Source organism: Symsagittifera roscoffensis, chromosome 4, assembly GCF_963678635.1.
Source record: "Symsagittifera roscoffensis chromosome 4, txSymRosc1.1, whole genome shotgun sequence".
NCBI classification, from domain to species: domain Eukaryota; kingdom Metazoa; phylum Xenacoelomorpha; order Acoela; family Convolutidae; genus Symsagittifera; species Symsagittifera roscoffensis.
The window spans coordinates 36,764,774-36,786,455 of record NC_087065.1 but is presented as its reverse complement, the minus strand read 5'-3'; the positions used below and the strand labels follow the sequence as shown (position 1 = coordinate 36,786,455).

The 21,682-nt window shown below is 35.6% G+C and overlaps 1 protein-coding gene across 2 annotated transcripts in view; it reads right to left on the bottom strand.

Moving 5' to 3' along the window:
* LOC134844354 (transformer-2 protein homolog beta-like) overlaps positions 1 to 21,682 on the bottom strand; it is a 183,245-nt gene that overhangs the window by 6,884 nt on the left and 154,679 nt on the right. For both annotated transcript variants that reach the window (XR_010162678.1, XM_063860999.1), the window contains exons 2-9: positions 13,918 to 13,962; positions 13,776 to 13,831; positions 3,578 to 3,608; positions 3,460 to 3,485; positions 3,361 to 3,390; positions 3,183 to 3,246; positions 2,890 to 3,078; positions 2,643 to 2,743 (exon numbers count right to left, since the gene is read on the bottom strand). Coding sequence is in view for 1 of the 2 variants with exons in the window: in XM_063860999.1 (XP_063717069.1) it covers positions 2,643 to 2,743; positions 2,890 to 3,078; positions 3,183 to 3,246; positions 3,361 to 3,390; positions 3,460 to 3,485; positions 3,578 to 3,608; positions 13,776 to 13,831; positions 13,918 to 13,926 (506 nt within the window). In the remaining variant the exon portion in view is untranslated. The remainder of the gene's footprint in view (positions 1 to 2,642; positions 2,744 to 2,889; positions 3,079 to 3,182; positions 3,247 to 3,360; positions 3,391 to 3,459; positions 3,486 to 3,577; positions 3,609 to 13,775; positions 13,832 to 13,917; positions 13,963 to 21,682) is intronic.

Genomic DNA, 21,682 nt, shown 5'->3' with positions numbered 1-21,682 from the left:
TTTTTGGAAAATTTTAAAATCTAAGTTTTTTGAAAATTTCGGAGAAAATCATAAAAAACGTCATATCTCAAAAGCTACAAGGATTCGAGCAGTCATATTTGGAGGCAAAACTCGCGAAGTACCCCAACAGAGTCTCAACACAGAGATGGTAACTTCCAATTTTGTGAAATTTCTTATATCTAAGTTTTCTGAAATTTTTTTAAAAATACAAAAAAACGTCATATCTCGAAAACTAGAAGGATTTGAGAAGTGAGAACTGGAGGCAAGATTCGTAACCCCTGAGAGTACCCTGAGAGCACCCAACTACAGAGGGAGAATTACAAAAATTGAGAAATTTCTAAATTAAAGAAAATTGACTATCTCGTAAGCTAAAAGGATTTGGTTATTCATATATGGAAGCCAGAATCGCAAAACCTGGGAAAACTCTGAGAACATCCTACTATTGGGTTGCTAATTTTAAACTCGATGAAATAAGCACTAAGTTTAAACTGGGAAATCGAAAAAAATCTTAACCATTGCAATATACGATATAGCTTGAATGTGAAATAATTCTTTTGTTAAACATGCAAAATTATTATGCTTAAACATGGGAGATAGCTCTCACTCGCATTCAAATATAGTATAGATATAGATAGATAGATATATATATATATATATATAGAGATAGATATAGATAGATAGATAAAGATAGATAGATGAAAATATTTTTATATTTGAGATTTCTTTGTGAAAAACATCCCCCCCACAAGCCATATAAAGTACAAAGTGATAGATTTTGCTCCCATTAACAAATCAATGATGGCATATAATCTTCCTTGAACCAATTTGGAACGATTTCTAAGACGGATTAAATCTCCGCTTAAGCTTTATTTGTCCCAAATTGGCCAAAATCGCAATATTTAAACCACCATAACAAATGACCAAAGGTGAAATATGTTTTTGAATTTAAGCTCAGGACAACAATATATTTTGAATGATTTTTTAAAAATCCGCCAAAAATGGCTATTTAAAAAGTAGAAATTTGTCTGAAGAAAAAAACCCACCCCGAGAACAAACATTCCGTTATTTTCGCATCGGAACAACAAGGATAGCCTTTGACTGTGCAAGTAACAACAAATTTAGGTGAAATATTACAATATGTGGTAGGTTCAATTTGAATAGCTGGATCGCTTTTTGCTATACTTCGCATATCAGTCATAATTATTTCAAAAGCCATTTTTTATGCAAAAGAAGTGAAAAATTTAATTTTTGAGTAGCATTTCATCTGGCAGAATAATGTATTTACAATAACTATCTTAGTAGTAGTAGTAGTATAATTGATTGAAAATGAAATGACTATATTATGCATTATAGCTCTCAAATTTAATACATGCACTACACTCAAAATTAACACCTATTGTAACATATCACCCAAATTTGTCTATAGGTAAAAAAAACGTCTTCTTGTAGACTTCTATGTATCGTATGCTTACACTATGTATTGAAGTTTTTTCGCATGTTTCTAATTTTGAATAATTACGCCATCGGATAATCAAAACTACAACGCGAGTCCGGGGAAACGCGATTATTCAAAGTAAGAAACATGCGAAAAAACTGCTATTTATGGTGGAAGCATAGGATACATAGAATTTTACGGGAAAATGTTTTCTAGAAATATAGACAATTTTGTTTCCGTTTGGTATCAAGATATCAGCCATGTTCATGCGTTTTTATTTATTACATTAGGTCCGATTCTGCAGAAGTCAGAGCAAAATCTGAACTTTTTTGTAACTCACTCTCTTATGAGAAGAAATTCAATCCCGACTTATAAGTATAGCAAGTTGACAGCCAAAAACAATTTCTTCCTTCATCTTACTTCACTATATAGGCATACTAAGCTCCAATTTTATCCACAGTTAGGACATTTTTTACTAGTACACCACCAAAACCAATATTATGGCTTGAAAAACTCCGATGGAAGTGTTTTCTATACTTCCTTAGCAACTGGCTTTTTTTGTGTATAACAATTCAAGAATTGATTAAAACATGCTGCTTGTCAAGTTTGATCAATTCAAGCTGCTTGTCATGGAACAAAATGAAGCCTGAAAAAATCCCGATGTAAACAATTTTAACACAGAGGCGAAGTTGAGCTTCGCAAACACTAGCGAGAACACGACAAAAAAACGGCTGTTGAGTTCTAAAAAGTGCAATAAAAAGTAAAAATAAGCTTCGAATTAGTTAGTAAAAATTCGGCTACGTCTCCGACTCGAACCTACGACCTAGATTAAGTGAGTCTCACGCACTATCCACTTAGCCACAGACGCTTAGTCCATCACAAACACTAGTCGCGAAAAAAGCCGAGAACAAATTCTATAAATTTTCCAGTGCTACAGATCATGATTATAGCAAAAAAGCTCGCAAGTAAACACTTTTGATGAACACTTTTATTTGGGAGGTCGTGCTTTTGATGAACACTTTTAGTAAGGTTCGTACTAAAACACTAGCTGCTCGCTAGTGTAATCAATAAGTAGTTATTTAAAGCCATTAAACATTCAATCACATGTAGACCAAGACAACACACATGCATTCATTAGCCAACACTTAAAACAAAAGAAACACACAAGCACAAGATGGCAAGAATTAAAGCTTCTTTTCATCCTTACCGTGGAGGCGATCTGAAGGGCCTTTTTCGCATATCGTTAGCAGAAAAGTCAATTCTTACAGGGTGACCATCAATATCTTGTCCATTGCATTTTTCTCTCGCCTAATCAAGCAAAAAAAAACAAATTTGAGTGTACAAGATAAATGAGAACCCTGGCTATTTTTTTAATAGAATAAAGAAAACCAGTTCTCGCCAGTACAAATTCCTCATTTTCTCCAATGAAAATTTGGGAATAAAAATCTACTTACATAGGCCGCATCGTCTTTTGATTCGTATGTAATAAATGCGAATCCCCTTGATCGTCCAGTGGCGAACTCTTTCACCAGTTTGACACTTTCAAATCCAGGATACCTGTCGAACAGCTTGATCAAAGTCTCCTCTCTAGTCGACAGACTGAGACCAAACACTCCGATGCATCTATTAGGAGGCGCATTCGTCTAAAGTGAATGGATTATAATACATACACACTGAAGACGTTTCTACTTTAGCAAACAGAGATGAGGAAACAGTGTTGAGAACAATAGTTGAAAAAATTGCATACCTTGTTGTCGTATCTTCTAGGGGGCGATCTCGATCTTCTTGGTCCCGAACGGCTTCTTCGACCCCTGAAAATATATTAACGATTTTAAAGGGATTAACAAACAAAGCACCAATTTCGCAGACTTCTCTTTGGTTCATCATTCTCAAAACGCATGCTCTCAATTTTTCCAAATGCTTACCTGGGACTAGGTGGTGTTCTGGTTCTTCGCCTAAATAAAAAATTAAACTCACAAAACAAATTCAAAATAATTAACCTGGGTCTATGGAAAGTTTTTTACCTGCTGCGCGAGCGAGATCGGGAGCCCTAAAAGTATGAAGCATCGGTATTAAATAGTTTAATTTATTTGATAATAATTGTATTGTTTTATAATTTAACTGCTCATATATCTTTCTTACGCGCTTGACAGGTGATGGACTTCTCTTGATGCTAAAACAAACATAGTCAACTGACAGTTGGAAGAGAGTAATGAACGCTGAAAAAAAGACTTGTTTTTTCAAAACCCTTCATCATTTGAATTTCGAAGAAATTAGATGGCTTTAAGCTCTTTGGATTTGTATAACAATATATGCTGGACAATTTTTCTTTCAAATTAAACCAAATTGAGAAAACTGGATCAATAGGTAAAACTTATATTTCGCTGGGAAATTTGATTAATAATTTCCACTTTCGAAATTAGAAGTCGATCACGTTTTTCATGATCTTTAGAATTTTGCTGTTCGATATTGGAGTTTGCCTTCCTTTTAACAATAGAACTGCAATGATCTTAAAAAGAAATCACAAGTCAAACCGAGAAAAATCAAAATTGAGCGTGAACAAATTTCAACTTTTTCCTAAAAAAAACAGCAAGACCTATATAAGAGTACTCACTATGTTCATTACTCTTAATAATAAGAAAAATCAAGATAGCTCAATAGGTACTTGAGACATGTTTCTAACCACTTCAAAATAGTTGGAATGATGTAATCATAAACCAGATTCTTTAACGATAAGGGAACGCCAAAATATACAATATCAAAGCTCAAAAATTTTATTCAGAGTGAAAAAAATCACAAAAAACTGAGGCACATAAAGCGACTTTTTTCTGTCCTTAATGGAAAAAAGCATATTGTGTACAATTTTAATGTACTGCGGAGAACAGTTTTTGATATTCAGATACAAGGCTAGAGCAACAACACTGGTAAGTCGCTTTCTCGATGAGGCAATGGTCGCCCCACTAAAAATTTGCAAGAAAAAATTTTTTAGATAAATTTCGATTTCTTCTTTTTCAACGTTTTTCTCGAAACTCATATAAAATAAACTTCAGTCGCTCAATTGATTGCGTGCTACGAACACATTAAGCAACTAATTGCGTTTTTTGACTTTTTTGTAGCGTTTTACCGCTTTTGCTTGAGGGGGGGGGGGGATAGCTCAATTGGTCATTACGGGGGGAGATTGCTCAATTGATCCACAGAAATATAAAACGAAACCATGACAAGTACATGTACTTTAGAATTAACCTTCTGTTTGATTGCACAAATGGCGCTGTATATATATATTTTTATAGTTATTTTTAGCGAAGTCATTAATAATAATAAAACTATTCAATTTAAAAATAAACTTGGAATGGTTTAACTGCATTTCGTGTTTTCGTCAGAGCTTTTTTAAAGCAATCACGAAGCCGAGCGTTGCGTTGCACTACTTCGATAAGAAAGAAATATACTCGGAAAACTTTCACATGATCCGCGTTCCTGGAATGAACTTCATCGTCGAAAAACGGTAAACAAAAATTTCCACTCGTTAATTGTTTATGATTATGTGCAAAATAAATAAACAATAGAAAATTTCATTTTTTTTTCAAATTACAAAATTGTTTTTCAAGTCTATTTAAACCCACAGAGCTTTCAATCAAAGTCCTGTCAGTGCAACCTAAGCCATCAGAACACGAGATGACGCGAAAAAATATATTGAAGAAAATTTGATTTAAAATCCGAAAATTTAAGCTGAAAATTTGCAGTTTGCAAAGGGTACACGTACTACTGAGGTTCCAACCTGCGGCCTTTAGAGTCCAAAGTACAGGCGTTACGTCTACGCCAAATCGGTTATTGAATATTAATACAAAATAGCGGCTAAGTCAAAAATGATTCATGGATTTTGCTACACAAAGTGTTCACCTTGTTGTTGCACAAGTTGCTCAACTTGTACACAGATTGTGTAGGAAAAGTCTTTCCGATACGATTGAAAACTTGCAATAGGCTTTTTCAGTTAGATCTTATTAAATTCGGATGAAATCCGAGTAATTAAAAACTTGCATCAGCCTTACAATCTATTCCCCACCCCCCTCTCTCTACAGTCGGTTTAGGGGCAAAGCAATATCTATTTACATGAAGCTGTGGTCGTATATTATTGATCTATGGCTCCTCGGCATGAGGAGGTTCACCAAACTATCTACTAGACAAATTAGACTTTGCACAACCCAGCGGCAAAGCTTCGCATTATTCAACGCCTTTTAACTAATATAGCCAATCGAAGATTGGAAAAGAAAAATGAACACAAGTAAACAAAAAACAATGACTTTGTTGAAAAATTGCAACTTACGAATTTCCAAGAAACAAATAGATGCCCTTTAAGCTCTTTGAGTATCTAGAACGATTTCTGATGGGCGCTTTTTTGATAACATTCACCCAAATTGAGAAAACTGGATCAACAGGTAAAACTTTTATTCCGCTGAAATCAAAAAATTAAATTCCACTTTCGAAACTAAAAATCGTTCGTTTTTTCGCGCCATTTCCACGTTCGTATTTGGAGAGTGCTACAGTCCAGTCGATTTAGCAAACCCCAGAATTAACGTACGCCTCGATTTTTTGTAATTCCTTCTACGATACCAAATTTTCCCCTTAGTAAAACCTTGATTTAACGTAGTTTTGATAAAACGTAGAATCTCCATATTTCGTAATTGATGCACTGGAACAAATGCAATGTTTGCTATGCAAATAAACCTCCATTTAGCGCATTTCTTCAGTTGGGTTATGTGAAAATCGTATACGGCGGCATGAGTGCAGCAAAACAAAGATCACGCACCGCGGAGGAGAAACAAGCAATTATCATTGCATACAACGCTGTAAAGACACATCATGAAGCAAAAGCGAGTATTTGCAAATGTTTTGATCAGGCTACAATTAGAGATGTGCCCGGCACGCATTTTTGAAAACACCGGATGAAAAAACTTACCGGATGCACCGGAAAAATGTAGAGTTGATGAAATAATTGATCGAACTCAATGTAAATGTATGTAAAAAATTTAATTGCGTCAAAAACTGCAAAAAAAAACAGTTTTTTTTCTTCGAGAAACCAGATTTATGTGAAAAACTGGTAATTTTATATGATAATCTTCTAAATTTTGATTGAATCATGTTATACACTAAATTTGAATACAAAATTTCTCGAATGTTTTTTTTTGTCCAAAACCGCGGTCAGTATCCGGTTTTTACCCGGTGCAGTTTTACAAGATATCCGTGCCGAAATCAAAAAGTTGCCTGATAACCGGATATTGATTCAGGATACCACTATTCGGTATAACTCTAGCTACAAAATCATCTTTGGATACAATACTGAAAAAAAATAAAACGACATTACCGCTCTATTCGACTCAGCGATATCAGAAAGAAAATATCTCAACTCAGCAGCTATCCGAAAATCGATGAGAAACTTTATGCATGGCTTCAATGAATTCGAAGCTACAACAAAAAAATTAGTGGTGATATAAAGCTATAAAAGGCTAAAGAAATTGCAGAAGAACTGAATAACCACAAGTCTTCGGGCAAGCAAAAGTTTCTTAGCCAATTTCAAGAGCAGGTATGGAAAAAAATTCAAAAAACTGCAGGCAACTGAAGGAGCAACAGTCATCACGAAGAAGCAACAGTCATCACTGCTCAGATATTTTGATGTTGACACTCGTGTAACAATCATAGATGAATAAAATTCATTAAAACACTTTTTTTCTTGACCTTGATTTAACGTAAGCCTCAAGTAAGCGTACATTTTTCGACCGCCCAAAGAGGTACGTTAAATCGAGACTCGACTATATTTACGTCACTTTCAGCAGATGAATTTCAATTCAACTCAAAAGGTGCATATATACCTAAGTGATTTATAAATGCATCAATATGTATGAATGCACATCTGCAGTTATTAGACTTTTATGCACCTTTAAAGACTTTTTCCACAAAAAAAAACAAAATCATCATGACCTATATAAGAGTCTTCACTGCGTTTATTACTATTAGTCGCAAGAAGGATAAAAATATATTCACGAAAATGATCACTTCGAGTGGTCATCAATCTTATATCCGACATCATTCCAGAACGTCCGAACTAAACCAGAGAGCGATACCTTGCACCATTGCAACCAAGAAAAAAAAACATTTTTCCCAATCGTTTTCCGCGGCCGGATAGTGAATAAAATATTTATTTTCAATGATGAATAGATGTAATTCTATTCGTAAGTTATGTTGTCTTACTTGACATTGGACAGTTAAAGGTTTTTTTTTCAATTTTTCCTTTTGCACGTCTTGATTGACGAAGTCTAGTCTTGGACACGCTTTGATTGATTACTTATTGAAAAACAAAAATCTCTAAAAAGGCGAAGCAGAGCTTCGCATCACCACTGAAACAGAACTTAATTCAAAAAAGAATATCAAAGTCTGATTAACAATTAATTAACTTTATCTAAAAGAGGGTATTAATTTTAAGCAGTATGTACAAGTCCATTCAAGAAAGATATTATAAAATATTAGCAATCGAGCACCAAGAAAAGTATTTCAAAATCAGGAAACTAAGCCGACGGCCCTTATGAAGACGGTTATTTAGACGACAACAAAATCGACGATCATACAGCGCTGACTTTAACTGACCGGACACAACGGAACCACGTTGACAACTTTGATTGTGTTTTTTTTTCAAACCGGGTAAAGAAAGATTAGACAAAAATTGAAGCGAACAAAACAAAAGTAGCTTAGATTTTCACCAGATTCAATATGGTGCAATTTTTTCCCGAATTTCTTACGCAAAACTCAACCCCAAAAATGGATAATTTTGGCTATTTTAATTCATCAAAATTTAAGACGAAGTTACCCAATTAATTGATGAGAAAGTTATACCAAAAGAAGCCTCTTACACAGTTTAGCGAAATTTTAAAAAGTAAATTTTTCATAAATTTGTATTGTTGTTGTTGTTGTTGTTGTTGTTGGGGATTCACAGCACTGCTGTTGGGAGTCTTGGTCCCGGCGTCTTCTCTAAAACAATGTCCACTTGTTTCTGCACGTGATACAATCACAGAATAATTGCCACGTGCACGTTGTCATTTCTGAAAATCTCTCGTTTACAAATTTCCACATCGTGTTTAAAATTCTCGTCTTGAGGCCGATTCGTTTATCAAAATGAATATATGGTTCTAATCGATTTACAATCCTACTGGTTCTGAAAACAAATTCGTTTCTCGCTTTTTCCGTTCTCACTTTTCGCATCTCAAAAATTTCTATATTTCTAGCCCGTGTGGTTCGCCTGTTTAACACTATTTCATTTCGTTCATTAGAATCAAGACTGGCAAGAAGTAAGATGTTATTTAGCTGGATGAACATGGGCAGGGGTAAAATGTTTAGCAAGCGTAGTTCGTTGATGTACACTCCCGTTTTATTTCCAGTGATCCACCGGATTGCTTTCTTTTGAAATCGCTCCAACTGCAATTGATCCCCCCTCGATATATGTGTACATGAGAGTCCGTATAATAACACTGGGAGTATTAGTGACTTATACAGGCCTAACTTTACAAACGTATTTATCTTTGCTGATAGGTTTCTTCTCAGGAGGTACAGTACTTGGTTTGCCTTCTTTAATCTTGTTTCAATGTGTACCTTCCAACTTAAATCGCCCGACACAAAAATTCCCAGATCTTTCACAACCATCGATGTTCCAAGCACTACACCAAAAAGCATAGAGTTGGCGTCTCCGCCCCTAAAACTTACTTTTGCACATTTATCTAGTGCTAATTCCATTTTGTTTTCAGTTACCCACTGCTGAATTTTGTCCAGATCTTCTTGAATTTCAATTGATGTTTTTTTGATGGAAAGTAGTTTAAGATCATCCGCAAAAATATATGGTTCAGAGAATTTGAGTACTTCAGGTAGGTCGTTAATAAAAATGCAAAAGAGCAGTGGTCCTAAAAGTGATCCTTGGGGAACACCACTAGTGACTTCTAAAACTTTTGAGCTGATATTGTCTACTCGTACAAACTGTTTCCTGTTTTTCAAATAGTCATAGAGTACCTCTAACATGCAGCCTCCTATTCCTATAAGTGCAACTTTCTTGAGTAGATCAAAATGCGGAACTTTATCAAAGGCTTTTGCAAAGTCAGTGTAGACTGCTACAATTTCTGCGTTTGAGTCATTGTCAAGCGCTTCATATATTTCTTTCAGGAAGGAGAGCATGTTTGTCAAAACTGATCTACCTTTAGTAAAACCGTGTTGATGTTTCGTCAAATACCAGGCAAAGTAAGGGTACAGGTCTTTGTATATACATTTTTCAAGGACTTTGCTGTCAATATTTAATAGCGATACTGGTCGATAGTTGTTCACCAATTTTCGGTCACCTTTTTTGTGAACAGGAGTAACTGCAGCTGTTTTCCATGAATCAGGTATTTTTCGTAGGCGTTTTACGTTTCTCAAAATTTTGTTCATCGGTTTGCATATATTGCGGTTCGTTTTCTGAAAAAAGCTAGGTGGCAACCCATTTGGGCCGCGTGACTTTGTTACGTCCAGAGTTGATAAAATCTCACTTACTGTCTTTTTCGATATATCAAAATTCGTTAACAAGGGATTTCCAAATTGAATATCTCTAATACTAAAACTTTCTTTAGGATTAAAAACTGAATGAAAGAAGTCGTTTAGCATGTTGACTTGTTCGTTTGGATTTGTGCTTTCAACTTCATCTTTTATGAGTAACTTAGGAAGACTTGTATGTTTATTCAAGTTCTTTAGGTGTTTAAAAATTACATTAGTGTTCCGTGTTCTAAACAATTCCTCTTGGTAGTTTTTCCTGTCCACTTCCGATGATTCAGTTACTAAATTTTCAAACAGTTTAACTTGTTGTCTTCTGTAGTTGGTCGGTTTGAGTATACATGATTGCCGTTTTGTTTGTAACTTTTTGATCAAATTTGAAGTGCTACTTGTTATCCAAGGTGGAAGTGATTGCCTATGTCTTGTTCTGAGAGGCACAAAACTCTTAATGATTTCATCCAAATATTGGGTGTACTCCTCATGCATTTTGTTAATGTTTGTGTGGCATACTGGTTCAAATGGGTTCTCGTTTATAAAATTGTTTATTCCTTCAAAATCGGCATTTCCAAAACTTCTAAAATTTTCCAAGTATGGTTTCGGCTCTGATACCGTGCATTCAATAGACAACATTATGGCATTGTGATCTGAGCAGTCATAAATCTTGGAAACGTTAAAATCTTGTTCGGCACTTGTATAGCAATTCCGATAGAAGGCTACGTCTAGTATGTTCTTCACACATGTTGGGAAATCTATCGCCTGCCTAAAGAGTCCATTTTCAAAAATTTGCAGTATTTGGTTTTCTTCCTCGTCAGTACTGGTGAGGGTGTTCCAGTTTGTTTCTGGGAAATTTAAATCCCCACATAAGAGAAACGGTTTGTTTTTAGGAATGGCTTTGATCAGTTGTTCAAATTCATGCACTTTGTATCTGTAATTACTGTTTTTTGGCGGATTGTAGAATGAGCCAATTATCATTTCAGTTTGATGAAGTTTTATACTACATAGCACACATGAATCAGGAATGTCATGTTTGGTGGATAAGTCCTCGGTAATTAGACTATTCTTGACAGCTATTAGGCTGCCTCCGTGACAGTTTTTACCACTCACAATAGCTCTATCAGATCTATAGATGTTATATTCACTTAGAAAAAGCTCTGATGATTGAATATTCTCGTTAAGCCAAGTTTCGCTTAAGCATATGACATTAAAATTTCCAACTGCAATTGCATTTGCTAGCTTAGTTCTTCTCTCTATGTTGATTAGGCTTCTAGTATTTAGTTGCAGAATGTTGAGGAATCCTAGTCAATGCTGGGGTTCCTGAACTTCAGTGTCAATAGTTACTTTCACACCATCATTGAACAATTCTAGATTCCTTATTTTCAGCTTTTCGCGAGGAACGCCTTCATCTAGTAGTTGTCTTCGTTTCTTAAGGATTTCGTTCTCTTTAATTGCACTCTCTTTGGTCAATGCTGGTAGCAGGTAGACCTCTTTTTCGACCAATTGTTCTCGCTTTTCTCGGCTTTTTGCTAGTACTAGTCGTGCTTCATGTTCGCTAGGTACAGTTACCAGCAGTGTTCTTGGCTTCATTCGATTACGATCAAATTTTCCCAGTCGTTTTAGTTCTATTATTTTCGGCTTCACTCCAATTATGTCTAGTATTTCGTTTACTTCGTCATTTGTTGGGACAAGGTTTTCTCCTTTTGTTTTCTCAGGGTCCTCTTTGACCCCTTGTATCCTAAAACTTTGATTTATGTTGTGATCAGAGTTAGATCTGGCAGCATGTTGAGTGGTTTGAGCTTGATTTATCCGGGTGGTGGTTTCAGCAGCTACAACGGCACTATAAGTTTTTTCCACTTTATCGCATGTCGTTTTCATTGCATTTCCAATTTTTTGATCTACTAAATCGGTAAGTCTTCTTTCCATGCTTTTAAGGCTTTCAGTTACATCAATGTTTGAGAGCTTCTCGTCTATGTTGGCCAGGGTTTTGCATCTTATAAAGTTGTCTCGTTCATTATTTTGCACACAAGTATTACAAAGCAACATGACATTCGGCCCTAGTTCTTTTATTCCATTTATGGCCACTAGAGACAACCCAACACAAGTTGGTTCCAAATGCATTTGAGCGTTGCATGCGACACAAGTGTATGTTTTCTCGTTGCTGGCAAAGCCTCTTTTACATGTTTTGCAGTTTTTGCCCATTTTTGCTTATACTATGGATAGAAAAACAGTTAAGCCTGGTGGTTCCCGAAAAGGGGAGGCCTGTGGCTCACTCAGGGGAAAAGAAGAAATAGACAAACCTGGTGGTTCCCGAAAAGGGGAGGCCTGCGGTTCACTATTTCTACTTACGTTAATAGGGGCACTGACAGTTCTTGAAACGACACTCGTAATATACCAGATGTCCTTCTGTATTGCAGATGTTCGAATGTTTATCGTATAAGATTTTATTCTTGAGAATACTTTTAATGCCCTTCAGACCTTCTTCACTGAGGTGCACTTCGTCAGTTTTCAAATGATATGAGCTGTGGATTTTTTCACTCACTCCTCTAAACTTCCAAGTTCCTTTTATCTTTCTTAGGAATTCGTTTATTTTTGCAGATCGAGCTCGGTTCTCACTACGATGAGGGATTCCGATGACGAAAACTTTTTTGGCTCGTTCACACAGCTCCTCGGCTAGCTTCGACAGTTCTTCAGCAATGTCGCCTGCAGGTATACTGGAGGGGTCTTTTCCGTTGAAGGCGTCGTTTCCGCCGATGAGCAGAGCGATGATGTTGAATTTGTCTTTCTCGGGTAAGAAGTTTTGGACCGCACCAATTCGGGCCCCAGGTAGGGACAAGATATTGAAATTTGGAAAATCAAGATGGCGTGCTTGAGAATCCGCAATCAGGAGATTTTTTGAAGATGATGTCTTGAGCAAGTGATATCTTCTGTCGGACAATTTCATCGCGGGGCAACCATTGCTACCCCGGTAAACATTTCAACTATCTGAAACTATTTAATAATTTAATACATTTTTGGTTGATAGCCAAAAACATTTTTTAAAAATACTATAGAATAAACAAAATCTTTAGCTAGAAACAAATTTGAAATTTCTTTTATAAAGATCCATGGAAATTTAACATTTCTAAAACTTCCTTAGGCTGTGTAAGAGGCTGTGTAATTCTTGATTAATAATTTAAAAAATCACCCATTTTTACAGTTATTTTGGTTAGGAATTTCGGAAAAAAATGCACCATATTGATTCTGATGAAAATCTCACTTTTCGTCTACTCTTAACCAAATTTGAGAAAAAAAGTTCAAAATTACAAATTTGCTCCGTTTTGTCCGGATTATTTAAAACAAAACTGTAGGCCTGTATGCACGGAGGCGAAAGAATTTTAAGTGACCAAGAAATTAGGAGTGAAATTGACGAGAGATGTTTCATCTATTAGACAAGTTGTTTAAGCATAAAAATAAACTTTTTTTGTAATTCATTTTTAGTTTGAGGGACGATGTTGTCAAGGTGGTTTATTTTATCTTTCCGCAGGAAAAAATTCCTATCGCTTCTAGAGAACAATTTTCATAAGTAAATTTGTTTTAATTTTTCTTGCTTTATTTATATCACTCGACGCCATCTTACTAAGTCACCAGGAATTTCAGTGAGAATTAGATTGCGAATAGCGAGCAGAATAGGGCATCTAACTTTTGAGTCCGACAAATTAGAGTGCCCAATTGACTATTTTAGTTGCTCGGGTTAATTTTAATAGCCCGCGTTGAAATTTTTGTATATTTATAATTTAAATGTTCTTACCTTCTACTTCTGGAGCTTCTGCTCCGACGTCTGCTCGGAGATCTAGATGCTGAGCTCTAAACCAACGATAACAATGAAAAGCATTATAATTAGGATTACATTGATTCACATAGAGATATTGGCAATTTTGAAAGCGACCTACTCTCGGCATTGCAAACACTTCTATTGAGGTTTCTGTTCAATGTCTGAAAAAAGGCTGTATTCATTGGTTGGGATAAATCCACATGGTGGGCAATATACAGAAAAAAAGTTGACAACGAGCCTCAACATAACATAGCCAACAGGTTGGAAGTTTTTAAATAACAAAAAAGGTCCCCTCCGTCATGCGACGGTCCGTGCACAGGTTCGATAGGGCCATACCAACGCTATATAAATACATCCGCAAAATTTTATGAAAAAATCAAGTCGCTTTGAAAGCCACTTGGCGGATATCATGTGGCTGCAACAACTGTAGAGATTTGAAGAAACTTAACTTTAACAACTGAAACACGAACGTTGAACCTCCCAATCACTGGGTTTTATGCGAACCCTTGGATTAGTCCTAAATTCTTTGTTATTATTATTATTATTATTAAAGCATCCAGAGAATTGTCAATCAAAATCTACCCTCCTCGATTATAGCATGACGGAAATGTCTATCTATGTATTTTAAAGTTTTTGGCACCCCCTGAGGCAGAGGATTGCACTCCTCAGAACCCTTAGGTGGGTTTTTATTTTGGTTCCTATAAAGTTTATTGTGACGGAGTATGATTCGTTCCGTTTTTCGCTTAACTTCTCTGCTAGTTTCTGGATGGTTTTGAAGAAGAAGAAGAAAGAACACTTGAATTACTATACAATAAAAAGCCGAGGCATCAGTGTAGCAAAGTGTAAATAATAAAATTGGTTATAAATTCATTGGTTACATCAAACAAAAACAAAACATCAGAAAACAAGCAATAAACAAAACAAAAAAAAACAAAATCGGTTACAGTTCGGAAATTGGTTGATTAAAGTATATGAAGTTTCGGATACTATAGAAAATTAAAGATTTAAGAATTAGGAACAAGCTGGTAATAAAACTTTACAAACAATTTTACAGATAGTCCAATTATACAACGTATATACAGAGTATATACAGTTTCTCTTTCAAGCAATGTGTGAAAAATTAAACTGAATTAAAAAATATAGAACTAGCAAAAACGGTAATCACGCCACGTATTTGTATTAGTACATATAGGATTGTTTCTCAATTCACTCACGTAAAATTCTTTCAATTTTTTCTTGAATTCTGTTTTCGATTTTTCTAAATTGCGCAAAATTATGGGCAGTGAATTCCATTTTTTAGAAGTCAAATGAAAAAATGATTTTTGTAGAGAAGCAGTCGAACAATGTTTGTCAAAAATAATTTGTTTCGTTCTTTCGTTGAGCCTATAATTGGCAGTCGGTAGTCTCAGTGTATTTTCAAAAGCCTTCTTTTTGTTTGTAAGATATTGGTATAAGTATGTTATACACTTTAACTCAATTCTTTTCTCGATTCCAATGAACGATTTGCTAATGCGAAGAAGGGAAGAAGATTTAAAATTCGATCTGAAATATGTTCTTTTTAGCGCCCAGTTCAACTGTTTCTCCAGAGATAGCATCAAAGTAGCATTAATTTGTTGTAAAAAAATTGCTGAATAATCTAAATGTGATAAAACAAGACAATGAAGCAAGGCAACTAATGATAATGTCGGCAGTTGTTGTCCAATTGTATCAATAGTTTTAATCCCTTGGGCCATTTTTTGGAGAATTGTTTTGATTTGAGCATGAAAAGATAAACTTGAATCAAGAATTATGCCTAAAAATTTGAATTCTGATTTTTTGGCTACATAATGCCCACTAATTACTAGTTTATCAGTATCCACATTTTTGCTATCATTTTTTTGACAAAATGTTATAAATTCCGATTTAGATGCATTCAGATTCAATTGGTTCTCTGCAAAAAATTCCGTTAGATTATTGAGTGATTTTTGCAATCGATTCAAAGCATCCTCAGAAATTATAGAAGAGGAAAAAACCATACAGTCGTCAGCATATTGAACTAAAGTACAACCCTCATATAATCGCTCTTGTATGTCATTAACATAAATATTGAACAACAACGGACCAAGTACCGTTCCTTGTGGGACACCTCGTTTTATTTCAATCCAGTCTGAAAAAATTCCATTGACGTTTACTCTTTGAATACGTTTGTTTAGGAAGCTAGCAATTAAAGCATTTGCTCCATTTGAAAAACCGAGAGAAAGCATTTTTTCAATTAAAACTTCATGCGAAATAGAATCAAAAGCCTTGGACAGATCTAATAAAGCTGCATGTACGATTTTTTTTGAATCTATTTGATTTCGAATACTTTCTGTCACATAAACAAGAGCATCTTGTGTTGAAATGTTTTTGCGAAATCCGAATTGAAATGGTGTCATTATTTGAAATTTGTCAAGATGTTCTGTTATTTGGGCATGTAAAATTTTTTCAAAAATTTTAGAAAAAGCACAAGTTATTGATATTGGCCGATAATTTTTTGCATCCATTGGGTCATCTTTTTTGAACAAAGGGGTTACGTTTGCTTTTTTCAGTTCGATCGGGAAAATGTTCTCATCTAAGCAAGTATTTATGACAAAAGTTAAATGTGGAACTATAACTGATTGACCGTCAATGATTGCCCAAGCAGGTACGGTACCAGGTCCGAGAGGTTTTCCAACATTGATTTTTCGAACTATATCAAAGCATTGCTTAACTGTAATGTGTTGAAAATGAAAAGATGCAGATTCAGAAGCAGATTTGTTGTAATTCGGAGGCTTTTTAGCGCCGAAAAATTCGCCTAAGTTTGAAAAAATATAATTTAAATGATTGGCAATTTTTTTGTCTTGGGTTATCATTTCACTGAAGGAATTTCGTAGAACTGTAATTCGATGGTTGCCAGAACATGTACCTCTAACTTGGTTAATATATTTCCATTTTTGTTGGATAGTGCTGAGAAGTGAAAAACAATTTTTTGAATGATCGAATTGTTTACTTCTAATCAATTTGCTCATTTGATTACGTAAAAACTGGTACTTTGACCAGTTATCGCTTGTGCTTTGACTGCGATATGATCTGAGTGAATTCTGTTTCTTAGTCAACAATTGCTGACATTCTGAATCGAACCATTCCGTTTTCAACACGTTTTTTGGTTTAAAATTACGAACAAACTTTTTTTCGATAGGAGCATGTTGCTGTAGAGCACAAGAAATTAAATAAATCATCGTCGAGAACATGTTTTGTGCGTCTGTACATTGATATAAGAGATACCAAGGAAGAGCGGAGAGTGAATTGCAAAATTCATTTTTCTGATAATTTTTCTTATTGAAAGTCGTAATTATCCTCGGTAAAATTTTGCCGCATTTTATATCCGTCAAAATAAATGAAGCAAAATGGTCGGTTTTATAAGGTGTATCAAAACAAAACTCAATGCCGTTTGTTTCATAGTCACTGATTATGTAGTCGATATGAGTTTTTGTTGAGGAACTAATTCTGGTCTCATCGTTTGGACAAAAAACCTTCAATCCATATGGAATAATTATAGAATCTAAATTTTCTTTTTCTTTGCTATCCAGATAATTTATGTTATAATCACCCAAAAGCGTAATTTTATTAGAAACTGAAAAAGCATTATCTATGTTAAGCGTTAATTGTTCCAAAAAATCAATAAAGTTTGATCTGCTTGGGTTATAACACAAAGCAGATGCTGCTCTTCCAGTACACGAACCAATTAGTGGAACAAAGCTGCTCATCCAGAATTCTTTGATGGTATTTTTGTTTTGAAGCTCTCGTAACAATTGTAGGCTTCAGATATAGTTTTTGAACAGGATTTAGCATGGGGGTTGAAAATTTTACAACAAAAAAGGTTCGGCTGAATCGGCCTCCACAGAGTCCATTTGTTTTGAAGTCGAGTGTCATTTCAGTAGTATTTGTTTTGTTGTGAAAGCTTTCACCTTCACACGATTGAAGATTCGGCTATATATCAATATATTTGCTTACTTCGTCCAGGTGTGGAGCTGAAGTGTCACGAATTTCATTATGACTTAGGTGAGTGTATCAAATTTTGGGGTAGTGTAGAGAGGGAGTCAGTGTAAGCGGTTGTCTTCATGTATGAGGGGTGTCTGGTGGTTCCAATGCATATCTCAGTTGTCAACCATCTTTAACCTCTGATTTATCGAGGAAAAATTCAACTTTTTTCGCCAGTTTGATGGTCCTTTCTGTGATGCTTGATTTTTAAATAGCTTTTCTTCTCTGATGAGCAATTTTCCATACTTTAAGCTTTTTTTGAGAATTTGAAGAGAATCTGTCTCTTAGTCTTGATGTTTCTTTTTTATCAGAGTTTAATCCGTTTTAGCTATTTCTAGTTCAGGTTTTCTATCAGATCACAAACAGCTCGTCACCTCTCATGATTGCTGGAGAAGTTCGTGTTACTGAGGAGGTCCTCCCATTTTTCGTGGTAGTGGAAAAAAGCTGCGATCATTATCGGGTAAATGGTTTTTATCAGTAATAATAGGAAGTAGCTGCTAACTTACGCTTTTCTGAACTTCATTCAATTTCTTAAATGCTTCCGGAATTGATCTTGATTGAATTTTACTTCACTTTGAAACCCCTTGAGTAGCATGAACACGCATTTTGTGGTAATGTGTTATCTATTTTTAGAAGTTTTTTTGTTAGGGTGATTCTCTGTTCAATTTCGCTTTCAATGTGTTTATCGCCTGCTGATGATGTTCCTATAACCAATCCAAGGACTCTGAAACCATCTAGCATCGCAATTTTTGTGCCATCGAATACTTTTCTGGCGCTTTCCCGACAGTTTCCTTCATAATGAATTGACACTTGGAAGGCTTCATAGTGTAGCCGAAAGCCTTTGCGTGGATGTCTATTTTGGACGTCCAATTTGGAGAGCTTCTGTTTCAGTAAAATTTCGTCTAGTAGGCCTTGATATAGTTATGCGACGACTCATAGTTTTTGAATTGAATCCGTTAATTTCTGATTTAGTTTTGTGGAGCATCAGATGTGGGAAAATCATTGCTGCTTTCTTGGCGACGTTAGAGTTTGGTATCATTTCTACTAATGACAGCAGCTGCTGGTTCAGTAATCCTATGAGATGATAATCGTGCTTGTTCTTGCTTAGAACAACTATCAAGCGCGGTTTCCAGTTAACGAATTTTTATATATGTCGTTTAATTTAATTTTAACTTCTTTGTCGATAAAATTCCAGGTGTCATAGGTGACTGTAATTTTTGCTGAAGACGATGGATTAGATTGTGTTGCGTTGGGCAGTACAAATGTTTCGGTTGTTGCCGGTGATATTTCTTCTTGAGTTGTGATGAGGGCGTGGTGGTATGTTGGTGGAGTTGGGCCCTTTTGCAAATTTTTGGGGGGTGCATTGTATGCAGGAGAGCCCATCGTTATAATTTTTGCTGCTCTGTAGCCCGCTAAATGAGACAGGGATGTATGCTTTGCAACTGACACACCAATTTCCTCCTGTTCAAAGGTGGCGTTTGCAAACATGGCAATGCGGTTGATCAGCCATAATTTGGCATTGAGGAGGGTAATTTTATGGTGAATTTATACAAGTTGGCTGAGCAATCAACAAACTGAAGTGTTATTAGCATAGAAAGAAAACTTAAAACCATCTATACAAAACATATTAATAAGGCGAAACAAAGAATTGTTTATAACACCAAACTTTCTATTTCTAAAGTAAACATTTTCAGAAAGGTTGGTTTTGATGACAATAGGCACATTTGGATTAAAAATCTCCAAAAATTAGCAAAGTCTGGAACCGTAGATGAGTTTTCATTAAAACCGGCTACTATCGTAACACAGTTCAGTATTTGCCAGGGGAAGCGCGAGATAGTAGCGGAAAGGTCGGCTAGCTTTGCATCTCTGTACGAGTGAACCGTGGCTTGGAAATCTTTGGGGCCGCAGTATTTGGTCCTTGAGGTCCCTCTCAACAATTTCCTGCCCATTTGGGTATCCACTCTGACCTGTACTTTGTAACGGACATTCATTCACTAAACAGGGTATAAATTAGGCAAAAAAAAGAGATAGAATAGTTTGTAAAATAGATTGTAGATATTAGATTTTCAATACAAATAACAAAAGAAATGAAAGCGATTACAACCTGGTTTTTCACGGATAGAGTTTCCGGTGGGGGTCTATGGGTAGAGGGGGATTATCGCGGCTTGACGAGCTTGTCTCTAAAATCCCATCCCAGGCCTTCTTCTTCTTACAAGCGTACAATTATTGTTAAAATTCATAAATCTAGTTATTAAGCTTATCTGAACAATTAGGTAGACCTGAACAAATTGGTAATGGTAAAAAACCTGGCAAACAACAGGAATAGACTCTCGCTCCCAAAACATAGGGAGAAGAACTTGCAATTTCTACTAAATAAGGGGCCCCGGCATTCAAGAGAAGACGTTTTGGTGTGACACGACATCTTCAACAATTCAATTAGCAGCCACAGAACAAACAACTATCGAGCCGCCAGACCTGAAGATATTTTCAACTATCTGAAGACGAGAAGTATACAAATTATTGAGATAGTGTATTTCAGGAGAAAGGGCCTGCCCGACATCGTGGAAGCGCTGAGACGAACGCGAAATTCTATCGAAAAAGAGGGAAAAAATGAGCCAGAATTGGTGAGAGAAACTTTGGAGCTTCACCAAGATATGCCCTGGAGTTGAAGTCGCTCACTCTGGCAGTGGAGAACCAGGGAAATCTAATTGGACTGATTGGCAAGAAAAGATCAGCCAAGAGCAGACCCTCACAGACAAAGAAGAAGGCACTAGCAAAACAAGAGGAGATGGATCAAGTGTATGGTACTTCGTTAAACTGTTAGTGTTGTTTTGTTGGTTTTTTGCTTTGTGCTTCGGGAGGTTCGTTCCTCGTGATCTGCGAAGTAATAAACTAAAAAAATCCCCCCATCATTTTACGATGAATACTAAAGAATAAACTTTCGTGGAAATCAGTGCTAGGTTATCTTAAATGATATCTTAAATTTAATAACTATTTTTCGAGACTTAGCTTTGGGAATTTTATAATATCGGATTTTTTGCAATTCTGGGTGCCGGAAAACATTTTTTTTCGGACCAAGCGTTTCATTGTTTTCAGCTAAAAGTACTCACAACTGAATTAAATAAGCCTAGAACAGACGAGAAGAACTTTAGCGACAAGAAAGTTAAAACAAGAGTGATAATGCAGCAGGGGTTTGATGGAAAAATGTTGCCGTCAATTTTCAGCTTCATATTGTAAGTGAACAGAAAGAATTCAAGCACATTGAACAAGAGCCACAAAAACGAAATATAAAATTTTCCGAAAGACAAGATAGACCCTTAAACAAAAAATGCTACAGGTCAGTAATAGCTTTGGAGAGATTTGGTTTACCAAGGTGGGTGCAAGAAATTTTATACCTGGGACCCAAATACCCGGTTCGGGATAAACTCAAAGAAATTCATTTTTTGGCTCATGTAGATATTTTTGTCCCAATTAAAAAATCAGAACGTAACAGAGAATTGTTGTGTGAGGTTGAAGCGGTACCTGAAGCCTTTTTAAGGCGCGTGAAACAGATATCATCTGATAGAGTGGTGGAAAAATTATAAAATATCTCAAAAACAACGATCTGTTAACATTGCCGTTCGATAAAATGGTTGGATTTTGTTTCATAACAGAAGAACAATACGAAGCCAAACTGCCAAAATTTTTTACAGTCAGACCAAATTAAAGCAATGATTAACACTGATGATTCAGTTGTAAAAAAGTTTACAAAGACATTAACAAAGAGGTAGTCAACCGGGTCGTTTTTATGGTTCAGCAAAAGTACACAAGAAAGACATACCACTGCGCCCTGTTCTATGTTGCCT